This window comes from Hyperoodon ampullatus (genome assembly GCF_949752795.1).
Source record: "Hyperoodon ampullatus genome assembly, chromosome: 11".
In the NCBI taxonomy this organism is placed as follows: domain Eukaryota; kingdom Metazoa; phylum Chordata; class Mammalia; order Artiodactyla; family Ziphiidae; genus Hyperoodon; species Hyperoodon ampullatus.
The window spans coordinates 10982602-10998663 of record NC_136924.1 but is presented as its reverse complement, the minus strand read 5'-3'; the positions used below and the strand labels follow the sequence as shown (position 1 = coordinate 10998663).

The 16062-nt window shown below is 32.8% G+C and overlaps 1 protein-coding gene across 1 annotated transcript in view; it reads right to left on the bottom strand.

Moving 5' to 3' along the window:
- The window catches only part of LRRIQ1 (leucine rich repeats and IQ motif containing 1), a gene marked incomplete at its 3' end in the record, with an annotated part of 287926 nt that overhangs the window by 61082 nt on the left and 210782 nt on the right, over positions 1–16062 (bottom strand). Inside the window, exons 23-26 of the mRNA XM_079714084.1 lie at positions 7289–7378; positions 6521–6642; positions 5929–6024; positions 5586–5668 (exon numbers count right to left, since the gene is read on the bottom strand). Coding sequence (XP_079570210.1) covers positions 5586–5668; positions 5929–6024; positions 6521–6642; positions 7289–7378 — 391 coding nt within the window. The remainder of the gene's footprint in view (positions 1–5585; positions 5669–5928; positions 6025–6520; positions 6643–7288; positions 7379–16062) is intronic.

The window sequence follows — 16062 nt, the reverse complement described above, 5'->3', positions numbered from 1 at the left end:
AAAAGCAATGGATCTTTTTTATAAGTTCTTTGGCACTCTTTTGGGCAAATAATCTCTCTATGACTTGATTTCTTAATATGTAAAACATGGATAATGACAGCACTTTCCTCACACTATTATCATGATTAAATAATTTAACACATATAAAATATTTAGAAGAGTTGTCTAGCTCAATTTACTCAATAAAATCATTTTATTCATCAAGAGCGCATAAAGAGTGCTACATTTTCAATCTTTGCATTTCAAAACATTCTGATTGCATCACCTTAAACTGGTTAAAAACAAATTAATTCAAATTGCTAAGGAATAATAATAAGGAATAATGATAAGAAGCAAAATATATAGTAATTCTAGATGGGAAAAAAATCACTTGATTCTGATAGTACCCAAAAAGACCACCATGAATGATACTACTGTTACCCTCAAAAAATACACAATCAAGTAAGAAAGCCAGGATATAAGGATATTGTAAAGAGCATTACAAATCTACTCCTCAGCAATCATCAATGGCAGATCAATGTTGTTGTTTTTAAAATTTTTAATCTCCCAATATGACTTGCTCAGTATCTGGAAAATAGGTTTTAAATACATCTTTATCGTATAGTTAAAGAAATCCATAAGTAAGCTGACTTTCCATTATGTACGTGGCTCTGTACTCAACACTTTCTATCCATTACCTCATTTAAGTAATAATTTTATTTAGACATTATAATATCCTTAAAATTATTCCATCCCCTGTGCAATCTCTTTACAGTTTCTATAAACCTAATCTTATCTCACTGGTTTATCTTATTCTCATTAACGACATATGTGAAAATCTGGTTATTATCCATTTTCTGTATGTGCCATGTAGAGCAGTGCTGTAAAATAAGTTTTATGCTAAGATTGAATGACTAGCTATAGTTCATTTTTATAAGGAGTATTATTTACTAATTTAAATTTGCCTTCTCAAATATAAACATATATTTAAATGACTATAAAATACACACAGTCATACACAGAGTCAAATGTCTTTAGTGACTTTTAGCTAACCTACTGCTGATTTGGTTAACAGTTATTTATTGAACATCTACCATGGTATTAGGTTCAGGGAATTTGGTGGGGAACAAGCGGAGACTGGGTCCTCCAGGACCTTAGTATTCAAATAAGTTTTATTACTGTTTTGTTCAGAGCACAACAAAGTAACATTTGATCAAAATTCTTTTAAGTTCCTTTTGGGAATCACTAAGGTAAACAAAATAAATCAGCAATAAACTTCATTTTGTCACAGTTTTGTCTAAGCTGTTCCCTTTTGATCCTTCCTTAACATTTCTTAATTACCTTATTTTGCAACCCGATCTCTTTGCTATAGCCCATGAACTGTTTAATTCACATTAAGAAGTTAGCTTTAATTATTTTCTACCTGGCTTAATTCTTGGCTATAACAAAATGTTGCTAACACAGTCTCAAGCTTTTTTCTTCATTGAAATAAAATCAGCAAATATTTATTGAATGCTTAACATGTACTTGAAACTGTGCTAGGTGTTACTAACAGCTGCAAGATGATTCCAATCCCTAGTGGTGGCTCTACATTTATAACAAAATTAACCTTGTCTGCTTCATCCTGATCTTTCTTTCTTCTATGAAATTTGACATGCATAAATATTATAAATGTTGGAAAGCCACGTTATGTCTTCATCCTTATATTCTTAGCCCTTAAACTTTTTACCATCTGCTCTCCACCAAAATCCCTATACTCAAAACCTGTCCTCTCTCAGGAGTGCTCCACATCAAAACCACTCACTCACTCTCTTTCTCCATCTGGCTCGTCTCAGTCTTGCTACCAATTATGCTATCTTTAGGATATTGACCCTCGGGTTTTCAACAACCCAGCAACTCTCACCTTACACATGATGTTCTTCACTGCAGTACTAAACTCTAAAATTCCCTGCTAAATTCCAACCCAGATCACCAGATTCTGAAATTACTTCTGTGCATGATGCAACAGTAAAAACAAAAAGACAAACAAAAACCCACAAACACAAGACCAGTCATTACTGGCCCACACTTATGTCCATCATGAGGAAAGTAGCAATGACTTACTAGGAATAACAACAATTAGAAGCCAAAACCAAACTAAGTAAATCATGGTAACTCCTCACAATTTTAGATTCCATCCTGTGGCTTCTAATTAATTCCTCCTCCCCCTCCTTCTCCCCCTCCTCTCTCTTCTGTTTAAAGCAGATGACCTCATTTATCCTAATGGAAGTCATCAATACTGAGTGTCCCCTGATGGCTGCCCAAACTGCTTGCTTTCTCAGCCCCTTGCTTCTTCATTAATCAGCAACCTCAGTGGTATTCTTCCTCTATCTGCAACTTTCTTCAAATAACTAACCCCCTACCTTCTGCCCTATTTTCACTCTCATCTTAAATCAAATATTGTTGACTCATATCCCTTGGCTAAATAATTATATGTACAAGACAGAAACAGGAAATATTATTAAGAGTTCGCTACTGAGCAAGTTGCTCTAGGTTTTTCATGGCATGAAATTTGAATTAAAGCTTCCACACTTCGTGCATTTATGCCCCACCTCCACGAGGATTAGTGCTTTGTTAGGTTTTAGGGATTCCATTTAATTTTCTATTCTCTGACTGCCCCACTTGACACCCTCCCTACCCACACAGAGCTGGTTAGTCTCCAACAGTTTTACGAAAAATGTTGCCCTCTGGTGGCTTGAAATTTTCAACTTGGCAAGTTGTGCATGTAAGATATATACATATATATGTATATTTGAAAATTACTTGTAAATTTTTAAAGTATTTAACAGAATTTAAGTATCTAAAAACCATTTAAATGCATTAGTGAGTAATAAAAGTTTAAAATTATGACCATTATTTTAGGCAGATTCAAATAAGTTAACAGCATAGCACAAATTGATTGCATTAATACTAGAAAATTCTTTATTCTGTAAGAAGAAAGATGGAGTTACCGAGTCTTAAATGATTTGCTCACATATACAAAATGGCATAAATTCTACATCATCAACCTACTAAAGATTAAAGTATCATAATTGTAGAGGATCCCACTGATTTTCTTTTTCATCTTTAATCTTATCTTGACTATTTCTATTCTGTGTATATGTTGTGAAGGGGGAGCAGAGAAAAAGAGGGAGGAGGATTTAAAGGTCATCATTAAGTTTTACACTTCAGAATTCAAATTTTAAAAAAATTGCTTTTATTTAATCAATCTAATACTATTTTGATAAAACCAAAGCAAAACAAAAGCTTAATGTAAAGACACAAAACCTCACACAGGAATAAGAATGCAATTTGGTTTACAATCATGTAATTAGAGTAAATAACCCCATAAAAATTATACAGTTGCCATTTTGGACTTTTACCTAACAGGTCATGCTTTTTTTTTTAAACATCTTTATTGGAGTATAATTGCTTTTCAATGGTGTGTTAGCTTCTGCTTTATAACAAAGTGAATCAGTTATACATATACATATGTTCCCATATCTCTTCCTTCTTGGGAGGGAGGGAGACGCAAGAGGGAAGAGATAACAGGTCATGCTTAATGACCACTGTCAAAATGTTAAATTTAAGATGTGGTTGTTAACTTGGATGTCCTTTTTCATTTGTTACCCTACCATGCCCCCTTGTGACAGATAAAAAGAGGTTTAATTTTTGCTTCATAATAATTACGTCTAATTTTTGGCCATTAAAACAATGATTTTTATGTATGAGCATATATTCCTTATTACATTTTTTCTAAAAAATATTATTTACTATGCTGATCAATTAAAAATGTACTCAACCTAAAAAAAAAAAAACCCTCAGTTACAAGAATTAGCAAGAAACACCTATATATTTCCAGAGACAGATTCCAACAAGATAAAATTTTCCTTACTTTCACTATCACAGGCATTGCAAATACTGTAAATATCTAAGAAATTAGATCTTGAACATAAATAAATAATAATTATTTGTTGAAAGTTGGCTGAATCGGTTCTTAAGCCACTTCTGGTATTTGAACTTGCCCCAGGAGTTTCAGTAACTTTTATTTTTCTCCAAACTTTGCTTTAAACATTGTTTTTGATACCGTTGAAAATGAGTAGAAATATATATCAAAGCAATAAAACATTATCAAACTACCCCTATTTACTGAATTCCACTTCCCTGGAACTGAGAGTCTCATCATCATTAAGGGTTTTGGGTTGTATTTCTCTGGGAAACCACCACAGAGCCCTGATGAACTTAGTAGGAGTTTACAAGAGTACAGGAGGCATAAAGCAAGTTGACAAACAGAGCACATATTTACATTTTCTCTAAAAATGCTTAAAATTTCAATATTTTAAAGTTGACAAACGTTTAGTACACAACAAAAAACATTATAGTTATCTCAAAAAGATAAAAGGGAAAATTAAGATATCACTAATATAATGCCAAAAAAGGAAAGTTGAAAATTTAGGAATATAAAAAACTGAGTCATCAGTAATTTATCAATGGCTAGTAAGTGCTGTGCCAACAAATAACAGTTATTACTTAGAAACCAACAGTATCTTGGTTATTTTTAGTTCTGTTTTTAAAAATTAAATATACATATTTCTTAGAATTCTATAGTTGAACTGATTAAAATAATAGAAAAATTAATAAAGATAAAAATTAATCTGAGTGCTTCTTTGTATGCTGATATAAGCTAGAACTATAGGATAAATATAGATTCCTTGCTCTTCTCAGGAGTAATGTTACTTTTATGGAAACATTTCACTGACATTAAGATCTTTATAAAAGAAACTGATGAGTGAGAGAAACTCAAAACAGATAAAACAAAAAGTCATGTTACTTATATTGAGCCTATGAGTCCATGAGTAAATATAAAGTTTTAAGTAAATGCAGTTATATGAAATATACAAATAATTTTAAATTGTTTTAATTATGGTTATAAATTCATAACAACCAATTTCTTGCTCTGACATCTATAAATTACTCCACATATTAAGTAATTTTAATAAAATGATTAGAGGTGTCCAAAGAAATACAAATGATTTGAATAGTCTGGCAAATGGAATAGAAGAAAAGATGCCTTTGAACATTTCACAAGTTCAGCATAATCACAAAAGATATACACTGTGCTCCTCTTCCAAAGTGTCAAGTTGTGAAGTCTTCATAGCTGATATTCATGGAACTGATGAATTTATAGAAATAATTTACTGAATAATCAAGCAATTTAAAAACACACAAAGGAATAATCACACGAAGCAGACGCTCTTTAGAATCAACACTTGCTGAGATGAACCAGCTTCAAAATGAATTACAGCATAATTCTCCGTGCACAATAGATAGAATAATCAATAGCCAAGTAGCTAAGAAACAGGGGAAAAGTGAAAATAGCATTTAAGAGTATAATAAATCATTAAACGTAATATCATAATTTTCTCTAAGTTTTCTTGTGCTTTTTTTATGGAATTATTACCTTGGACATTCTCATATCTGTGCATTTCATTTCTATTCTCATTAAATACAATTTGCTAAAAAATAGTTTAAAAGATTTTATCTTTAATGTCAGATACATAGTTATGCAAAGATCATTGATTACCCACCTAATTTTTTCCTTAATTTCTTTGATTTCATTTTCTGTGCTCTCTTCAGCATTTGCTGAGCAGTAGAAATATCCTTAAAGCCCCTATCAAAAGATTAAATTTAATAAAGGCAAAAAATCCCCAGACTATATTTATATATGCAAATACATATAAACACACATATCTGAATTATATCATACCCAAACAAATTTGAATTCCCATTTAAGAATCTGTAATTTAACAGAGGTATGGTTTCTTAAAAACTAATAAAGGTATTCTTGAAATCTTGAAAAATATCTGCTTTGGATATTTAAAAATTTCTCAATTTCTTAATAGTTTAGTGTAAAACAGACCGACCACATACCATTCTTCTGAAATTTTTTCTTCTTTTTCAGATTTTAGCAAACTCTTTCTGCTGGTCTTTGATTCAGGTGTCCTGGGTAAAGTTCTATTTTCTGAACTAGCAATAGGAAAAAACCACACTTAACTGAATCAACACAAGTATATCAGCACTTTTTAAAACTACAAGCTGTTTATGTTGTCTCAAACTCGGAAATAAAATACATTTAATTTACAGAAAAACTTTATCTTGAAAAGTAATAAAAGTCTGCCATTAATTTAAAATGTTTACATTTCAATTACTTGAAGCATATTTCAATCCTTTCATTGAAAGAAACACAGCATTGGAATTTTTATTCTAACCCTCATCTCTATCTATATAGCAGTATTTAAAAGTTCACTTGTTTACAACAGTTAACATTATTTCACTGACACTTAAGTTTGTATTTGCTTTAATAAACTTACATCACACATTTTACTTACACTGATAACTCCATAAAATCATTACATTTTTAACAAATTCATACCTTTTTTCATCATCTTACTACTTTTGTAAAGAGTATAATATTCTTGTCATTCATTAGAGGTTGATCCTCTAAAAGAGCAATTTAGCTTACCTGCTATTAAACTGCACGTGTTCCGATGAAAACAAATTTTCTTTCTCATTACACAGCCATGCTTGAGCTGGATGACTTGGTAAATTAAGTGAAGTATCATCAGATTTTAAGGTTCCAGAGAACTTATCAGGAAAAAAAAAATGTACATAAGTATAAAATAAATTGAAAAAAAATCTAGCATGTATATTGTATTACTTTACATGTATATTACTGGGTAGCCTAAGAAAAACTCACATAAAAATTAAAAATTATAATCAAATGAAATTTATGGAATATACATACAAATGTCCTTTGTTGTAGTCATGAGAGATATGCTTTTGGTATAGTTTGCATATACAGAATGATTAATTGCAAAGATCATGAAAAAATTCAGAAAACAAAAACTTCAAAGATTATCAAATAAATAACAGATATTGCAGTCCATTGACCTCTGACTGAGAATCTTCAGCTGTTGCCCTTTTAATGCATATTTTTGTATTTTTAAAGTGCTGTCAACTAGTGATTTTATGCAGCTGAAGCATATCTTTTTTTTTTTTTGCTACTGTGAAATAAAGTGTTGAAAGAAATCCAAAATAAAGAAAAAAATCAGGAGCAAATGAAAGAAAAGCTACATGAAAAATTACATCTGGGGATGAGGAGGAAGTCAGAGGCTTCTAAAAGTAATTGTGTTTTTCAAGTCAATAAATTGTATTATTAATCACTGCAGCAGAGCATAACCTTAAGAAATGAGCAAAGATCGAGCACTAAGAGGTTTCCATGACATGTTACCTTTGGCCAGTGCAGCTGGTTTGGAAGAAGCAGTGTTTGTGAAGGGAAGCGGGTGGAATCTAAAGCAAGCCATTCCTTCTCTAAGGCAGCCTGCACAAATAATAACATTAATGTACATAATTTAGTTTGCATAACTTTTACAAAGATTCTTTTAAATTGTCTTATATACTACACATGTTAAGAAAGTATTTCAGCATTTTTATTTAGAGGAAAATCTGCTACTTGCTCACTCTTGTGAGATGTTATGTATCTGTTTAATGCAAACATTCTAAAAAATGGGATAAGATTTTTCATCCCCAAGTGGAAAAAAGTAAAGCCTTGAGTACTCACATGCTCTAAAAAATGAGACGTGCAGATTGTTCAGTGTATTTAACTGTTTGAGAACTATGACTCTGAGCCAACTCTAGATGTAACTGAGGGAAATAATCCTTTAGCTCTTTATTATGCAAAATATAATATTTTCCATCAAACCTCACCATTAAAAATTTATAGTATTTTAACATATTAGTATCAATTTTCTGTAAATACCATCTGTAAGATAGCTTTTACTTAACATTAGTTCAACATTTCACGAATTTTCTGAATAGATGGAAAAAAGACTTTTGTGGCAATATACAGAACATGATTCCTGATATTATATTCTCTAGTTCAAGAGTTTGAATGATAAAAATATAAATTTAAATTTTGAAATTATCTTAAGTCACTTCACTCTTCATCTTACAACATCTTTATTCCATTTATGTAATTTCCAAATTTATCGTTCTACAATGGAAATATATTAGTTATGCTCGTGTTGTATAATTTAGGGTATAATTATCTAAATTTTATTCACTTGGATTATCTAATATGGTTTAAATAATATTCTGTGGTTCTATAATTGTTTTTGAATCTTTAAGAGAAAATGATGATCATAATACCAATGAACTTGTTTTTTTAAAGTTTCTAAAATGATCAAACATATTTATGTTTAAAAAACTGGAACGACTATAATCTGAGAAGACCTAAATGCAATTTTCCATTTATACAGCTTCAGTGCTTCTTGATTGTCTCTTGAAAAACCATTGGAAAGGCAAGCATAAGACGTCTTGACTACAGGCCAGCAGCGCAATGACAGACCATTACTTACAGCATTTAGTCTTAGGAAACCTAATCAGATTCATGTTATTTGAATATCTATGTAAAAAGGATACAGTTGTGCACCAGTACATTGTCCAGTTCCTTCTAGGCAGAGATCATTAACATATATATCACAGTTATATACCAGTTATATGTGGTTTAAGAATATATAACTGGTTTAAGAAGAGCTATTTAATGCAAAATTGCAAACAGTATGGAGGGCTCAGATTTCTAAATTCTTTCTTTTGTATGACAAATAAAGGAAAATTCATATTTATGCCAGGAAAGATCAAGGCCTAAGGCATATCAGCTATCATTAAATTAGTATTCTTACTCTGTAAAATTGCTAAAATGAAGAGAAGATGTGGAGACAATATTACAAAAGGCAATGTGCCAGAGGATTCTGGGAAGATGGTGGGGTAGGGAGCATGAGGAACCTGTCTCCCAACCTAGAAAACAGCTAAACTGGCAGAATCTGTGTAGTGTAACCATTTTGGAACTCTAGAGTCTATTGAAGGCTTGTGATGTCCTGGGGAAGACTTGGATGGTAAATTTTGGTTAATTTTGGTAAATGTCAGCCTTTAGCACAGTTGCAGCTATCTATCCTCCATTCTCCAGCCCCAAGGCAGGCAGCTATTCATGTGTCTTAGAAGTACCTTGCACACAGTTTGCAGGAGCCAGGGTGGACAATGAGGACACTGTCTTCCAAAGATTGGAGATCTGTACTCTGACCGTTGAGTGTTGCTTCTGATCTCAGAGGTACAAAGAGGTGAGTGGCACCTCCCCTATTGTTGTAAGGCTATTTACCCCACCTACTAAGTGATTTCCATAGGATTTAAAGGGCAGGTGTTCTTCCCCCAACTCTTCCCCTCTTCATTTTTCTCCTTTTTCTTTTTTGGGAAACAAACACTAAGGACTAGAATATTCATTTTTAAAAAGACTAGGATATTCAAAAGCATCTGCATATATGGGGGAAAGTCAGCATACATGCCCAGGGGAAGGCACAGACTTAGAAAAGAAATGAGAAGACCTTGAGTTTACAACTCAGTCTGATCCTTGGAACAGACACAGACTAAAACAATCAAAATAAAAACAAAAACAATAAAAGCAAAAGCAAAAAACCTGGCAAACACTGGGGAAGAGAAAGAATCTTATTTCCACAGTTACCACATTATTAGATTCAATGTCTAACTTTAAATAAAAATCACAAGGCATACAAAGAAGCAGGAAAATTTACAACCCATTCAAAGGAAAAAAATCAACCAAAACTATGCCTAAAAAAGACCTCATGGCAGATTTACTAGACAAAGACTTTAAAATAACTGTCTTAAATATGTTCAAAGAACTAAAAGAAGGGAGAAAATGATCTATGAACAAAGTGGAAATATCAATAAAGAGATAGAAAACCTGAAAAGAAACCAAGAGAAATTTTGAAGCTGAAAAGTACAATAACTGAAAAGAAAAATTCACTGGTAGGATTCACTAGAGGGATCTGCCTCTGAGTAGGCAGATAAAGGAATGAGTGAACTTGAAGATACAGCAATGGAATTATCAAATCTAAAGAACAGAAAGAAAAAAGATTGAATAAAAATGTACAGAACCTAAAAGTCCTGTGAGACACCATCAAATGGACCAACATTTGCATCATGGGAGTCAGAGGAGAAGAAAGAAAAAAACGGGCAGAGAGAATATTTGAAGAAATAATGACTAAAAGTTTCCCCAATTCAATAACAGACCTGAATATAAACATCCAAGAAGCTCAATGATCTTGAAGTAAGATGAACTTAAAGAGCCCCACACCAAGACACATTATAGTCAAACTTTCAAAAGACAAAGACAAAGAGAGAATCTTGAAATGACCAAGTAAGAAGCAACTTGTCATGTACAAGGAATCCTCAAGATTATCAGCAGATTTCTCATCAGCATCCTTGACATCCAGAAGGCAGTGGGCTGATAAATTAAAAGTGCTGAAAGAAAAAAAACCCTGCCAATCAAGAGTCCTACATCTGGCAAAACTGTCCTTTGATTTGAGGAAGAAATGAAGACACTCCCAGATAAACAAAAACTGAGAGAATTCATTACCATTAGATCTGGCATGAAAATAATGCTAAAGAGAGTTCTGCAGGTTGAAGTGGCAGGATACTGGGCAGCAGTTAAAAGGCATATGAAGAAATAAAGATCTCAGTAACTACATGGAAAATTATAAAAGCTAATATTATTGTATCAACAGTTTGTTCACTCCACTTTTTAAGATACTAATACATTTAAAAACAAACAATTCTTAGTTTAAAAGCTAGTATTATTGAAAGTTTGGTTTGTAACTCCACATTTTCTTTTCCATGTGATTTAAAATACTAGTCTATTTAGAGAAATTATTAGTCTGTGTTTGGAGCACACAATGTATAAAGATGCAATTTTGTGACATCAACAACTGAAAGGGGTGGAGATGTAGCTATAAAGGAGAATAATTCATGGATGCTACTGAAGTTAAGCTGGTGTAAATGCAAATTAAGGTGTTTATAACATTAGAATATTAAGGGAGAATGAAGAGGTATTGTTTAACAGGTATATAGTTTCAGTTTTGTAAGATAAGAGTTCTGGATATGCATGGTGGTGACGGTAGCACAACTTTATGAATATACTTAATACCACTGAATGCACACTTAGAAATGGTTAAGATGGTAAATTTTATGTTATGTGTACTTTTCCACAATGAAAAAATTGGAAGAGAAATTTTAAAAGTAATATGCTATCTGAGGAGTGACTGTGGAAAAGGACTAGTAATGCCAGGCAAGGAGCCTGACTTATGCACTAGTTTTTATATAAACAAACAACTTTTTTTTTTCTTAAACACCTGCCAAACCACCTCTTTTTATACTCTCTGGGACTCCAGCTGTTTTCTTTCTGCAGCAGGACAAGGTCCCACAAAGCACAGTGATTTCTTTGCTGTATCATATAGATGATGATGGAGGTTTCTTCCTTGGAAAGGCTACATGAAGTTTGAGGAAAAAAATTAGTTCTTTAAATTGATATCGAAAAGTGCAGAAAACCTTGAAAATACTTTTTCTTGGTTTTTAATATAAGGTCACAAACTTTTGTTAGATTCCAGAACAATTCTTTTTTTTTAATTAATTTTTTTTGGAGTATAGTTGCTTTACAATGTTGCGTTAGTTGATTCCAGAACCACTGTCTCTTGGAAATTTCTAGAGACATAAATAGAAGGTTTAATATAAAGTGCTAAAGATACTTTCAGTAATTACATAATCTCAACCAAAAATATTACCAAGACTATTGATTTATATGAGTTCAAGCTTATTATATCAACTATATTTGGCAGTACCTAGTATGTTGAGGAAAAAAATCTCAAAATGTCAAGAGGAATTGGCCAAGATTATAAATATACTACTGTTTAAAAAATGTATATTAATATATCATACTTACTACTGGACATTTATACAAATTTCAATTATTGCTTAAGAAAGCCTTCTGTTAACTTACAACTGAGAATTTGGAAAGCTTTCTGTTTATTAGAAGACTATTATCAAATTTACTTACACATTAAAAATAAACTTGAACTTAGATAAATTTGTAACTTTGTACTCACAATTGAACATTTGAACAGATAAACATACATTTGACTTTTTATCAGAGAGGAAATTATTATCCTATAATCCAACTTTGAGAGACTAGGAAATAAGGTTATCAGAAGAGCCGGGAATAACATTCATGTTTATTTGCATATGTATCTACAAAATTTTTCATACCAACTAATATAATCCTTTCATTTGACATATGAAACTAGAACCAGATTTGCTGTAAGCCACAAGTTAGTTAGAGTTGAACAGGTCCTAGAAATTCTAAAAGCCATGTCTTGGTCTCGTTTTTATTCTTCACCATCCCCAACTCTGAGTCCCAATACTTTCTTCCTCTTCTATCCAAGTTGCCTCATGCCATTTTCAAAAGAATTCTTTCTAACATTTCTTGATAACTTTTGTAGCACCTCAGAATCCTTACAGTTTGGAAATTTGGCCCATTATGAATCTCAAATCTCACTTTCTAAACCCTCTCCTCCATTCTCAACTTTTGATACATCTTCAGGTTATCTATCAGCTAAGTTTGGCCATATAACTGTGGCCCTTGAAATTCGTCTGTATAATTTTTCAGTTTTCTGAACCATTGGAGCCTGACAGTTATGTGCCTTTTATCACAAAAGGTACTCAACAATGAGCTGATAGTCTGACTTCACCACTCTCACTTCCTTCTGTCCACATACCTAAATAAGGCAATATGATCAGTTAATATGGCTGTCCCCAGAAAGGGATCATACCCTTGCAGCTACTTCCTAGGTAATGATTATGAAAAAATACATGGAGGATAATACAGTCCTATTTTGACAACTCTGGATTCTCTCCTGATAATTCCTGGTCATGAAACATATTTCCTTTCCCTAATAGGATGTCTCAGGCCAGCATGATTGACACATCCTCAGGGTGCAGCCTGGATGTTTTCCCCACTCCCATTCTCAGTCATCCTATGGGGCAGACAAATGCCACCTGGAAGGTGTTCTGGTCATAGATCACCTTCAGACATTTAAGGAAACACCATTATGGTCCTGGAAAGCATTCAAGTCAGCTTCAATTCACTGGCCAGTGTTGTTTTAGATGGCAGAACTGCCTTCAACTTCCTCCTTGCGGACCCAAAAAGAGTCTGTAATAGCTAATACTTCCAGCTGTACCTGGATTAAAGCCTCAAGTCTAGTGGGAAGGTCAATACAGAAACTTAAAGAGGAAACGCCTGGGGTATTGATAGTATCCTTCATTAAATGTATCATGAGGATAACCTAATGGATTTTGTCCTAGCCCCTGTCAGATTATTCAGAGTAGCCACTGGAGTGGGTACTTGTGGGAAAATTTGCCATGTACACATGAAGGGTACATATTGTTGGGAGATAATTCTCCATAGGTCTCTAACATTTCTTCATGACTTATGACATTTTTTGTTCTGGACTATCTTTCTAAGGATGTTAATATAGCTAACAGACTTGGAAGATACAGTATTTGAGTGATTCCTTCTGGAGCAGAAGGAAAAATTTGTTTGCTGTCTGGTATAAGAAAATAACTATTTCCTCTGGAGCATAGGATGAACAGGTTTGCTAGCAGCCTTTTATAAAATATAGGGTTTCCTAAGCTTCTGGATTCCTAAGGGGGAATTCCTGCCTGTGGAACCTGGGGCAAAGGGAATAAATAAAAACATGACGCTTCTGCTGCCTGATGTGACAAGTAATAAATGTCTCATTTCTTCTGCTAGCATCCATGAAAGTGTGGCAGCCTAACTTGTTAGACTGCATGCAGGATACAATCTCAGATCCCTCACATTTCTTGGAACTTTAAAAATTAAGGTTAACTATGCTTAATAAAAACTAAAACAAATTGATCTTCGTTATCAGTGTCCCCTTGGTTAACCATTTGTAAAATGAAAACACATTTCAGAGAGGCAACAAACGAATATAAAGACTTCATGGCAGATTGATCCAGGCTTTTGGTTTGAGGCTAATTTATTAAGACAATTTTATATTTACTTCTTTTATAGCTGAAAATATTCAAATATATTTCTGACATCTCCTAAACTTGGGGCCATGTTATATCTGTCTATGTACTTACCTTAGCACCAAGCACAGTATCTACCATACTGTAAACATTCAGTATTTGTTGGCTGGGAAGGAAAATATAAGTTTGAATACATGTATATCACGACAACTCTCTTGTGATAAATCTTAAAGAAAAGTATAGACTATACCAAAGACAACTATTGTTATGACCTAAATAAGTGATAAAAGGGAAGTCCTGGTTAGATATGTCTTACAGTTGTATAGAGGAAAGTAAGAGAAAGAAAGAACAAAAAATATAGGGACACTTTTGTAATCTGATTATGTCATCTGAAGTTGTAAGATGATTTTAAAATGAAGCGATGGCCATAAAAAAGGGAGTAAAAAAAATGTCAAAGGAAGGCAAAGTAATAATACCTTCTTAATTGGTATTTAGCTTTAATTCTTAGCTCCCCTAAACTATAATCTCTGTATTACAAACAAATTCATCCATTTAAAACAAATAATACATTTAACTCTCTTGCTCAAAACCCAATAATAATGTTCTATCACATTTGAAACAAAATTCAAAGTTCTTGACTTCATATCATAGGCTTTATGTGAACCGTCCCCTGACCATTTTTCTGTTTCTTCCCTATCTCTGGTTATTCTCCACAGCTAATCAGTTCTACTTACTGTGAATTCTCTGTTTCTTTAGTATACTAAAAAAGTTCCTGTTTCAAGGCTTCCATACTTGCCCTCCACTTAGCCCAGCACCACATTACCCAATGGCTATCCCTTCACATTATTTTCACATCTCTATAAAAATATTTCACCTCATGTAGGCCTCCCATGATTGTCCAATCAGATTCTATGCTCTATCTCTTAACTTTCCTTATAAAAATTTTTATAGCAATTTTCAATATCTTATAGTATTCTGTATATTTATATATTTATTCACTGTCTGTCACCTTAAGTGAATGTAAGGTCACTGAGGTCAGCGATTTTATCTCTTTTGTTCACTGTGGTGAGAACAATGTCTGAAACACTTAAAATCATCACTGACTTGAAATATTTATAAACATTTCATTTTGGACATTTTATTCTGGTATAGCTTTAATTAGAATTAAGATTCATCTGAGAACAACTATAAATATTGGATTAAAAAAGGAGCTGAAGGTACTCAAGAACAATTGAAGCAGTCAAGACTTAAAAAGCTAAGATCCCAGAGAATAGAGTCTCATGCGGATGTGAACCCTGTATTTTCTGCCACATTTTCCCTCAGGGAAAGCCCCAATTTTATTAACAGGAAAGAGAAGCCAAGCAGAAATCTAAGGCCTACTTGTAGCAGTTTCACTGGAATGAAGGGACAGAGGTTAAAGTGTAGGGATGCCAAGGCAGTTAGGATTGAAGGACCAAGATCCCTGAGAGGAGAAAACCACTGAAATGTGAGCTCAAAGTCAAGTATAAAATAAACCCTTCATATGTTTGCAAATTCCAAGTAGTATGTGTGTTGGAGAGATACCTAGACTCAAAGTGCAATAGCAATAGCTGGCATGCTAAAAAGCTAAGAAGAAATTTCTTTAGTCATTTGATGCTATGGAGAAAGGGATTAGAATTCAGGAAAAAACAAGGTGAAGGTAACCTGGTAAATATTCCATTCTCAGTTTAGACATTATATTGGCTCAACCCTAAGAGAAACCAGAAATAGAGCAGCCCTAACAAAGCTTAAAAATAAGCCTCAAAAGGTTCTCTGTCTATACAATATCTGCCTGTCAGAACAAAATTAAATCCTCTTTAGAGAAATAAAACATCTTTCAGTGTCTTTATACTTTTTACATATATGTCTGATACTTAATCAATGACTAAATGCTAATAAAGAGAATTGGCTGACTCAAAATATTGGGTTGGCCAAAAGGTTTGTTCATTTTATTCCATAAGATGGCTCTAGTAGTGCTTAGTTGTCTTAACTTCATTTGAAACAATTTTTTTAGATTGTATTGTGACAGATGTCATATCAGCGTGCATTAAAAAAAAATCAAAATTGGTGAATTTTTGTGTAGCCATTTAATAT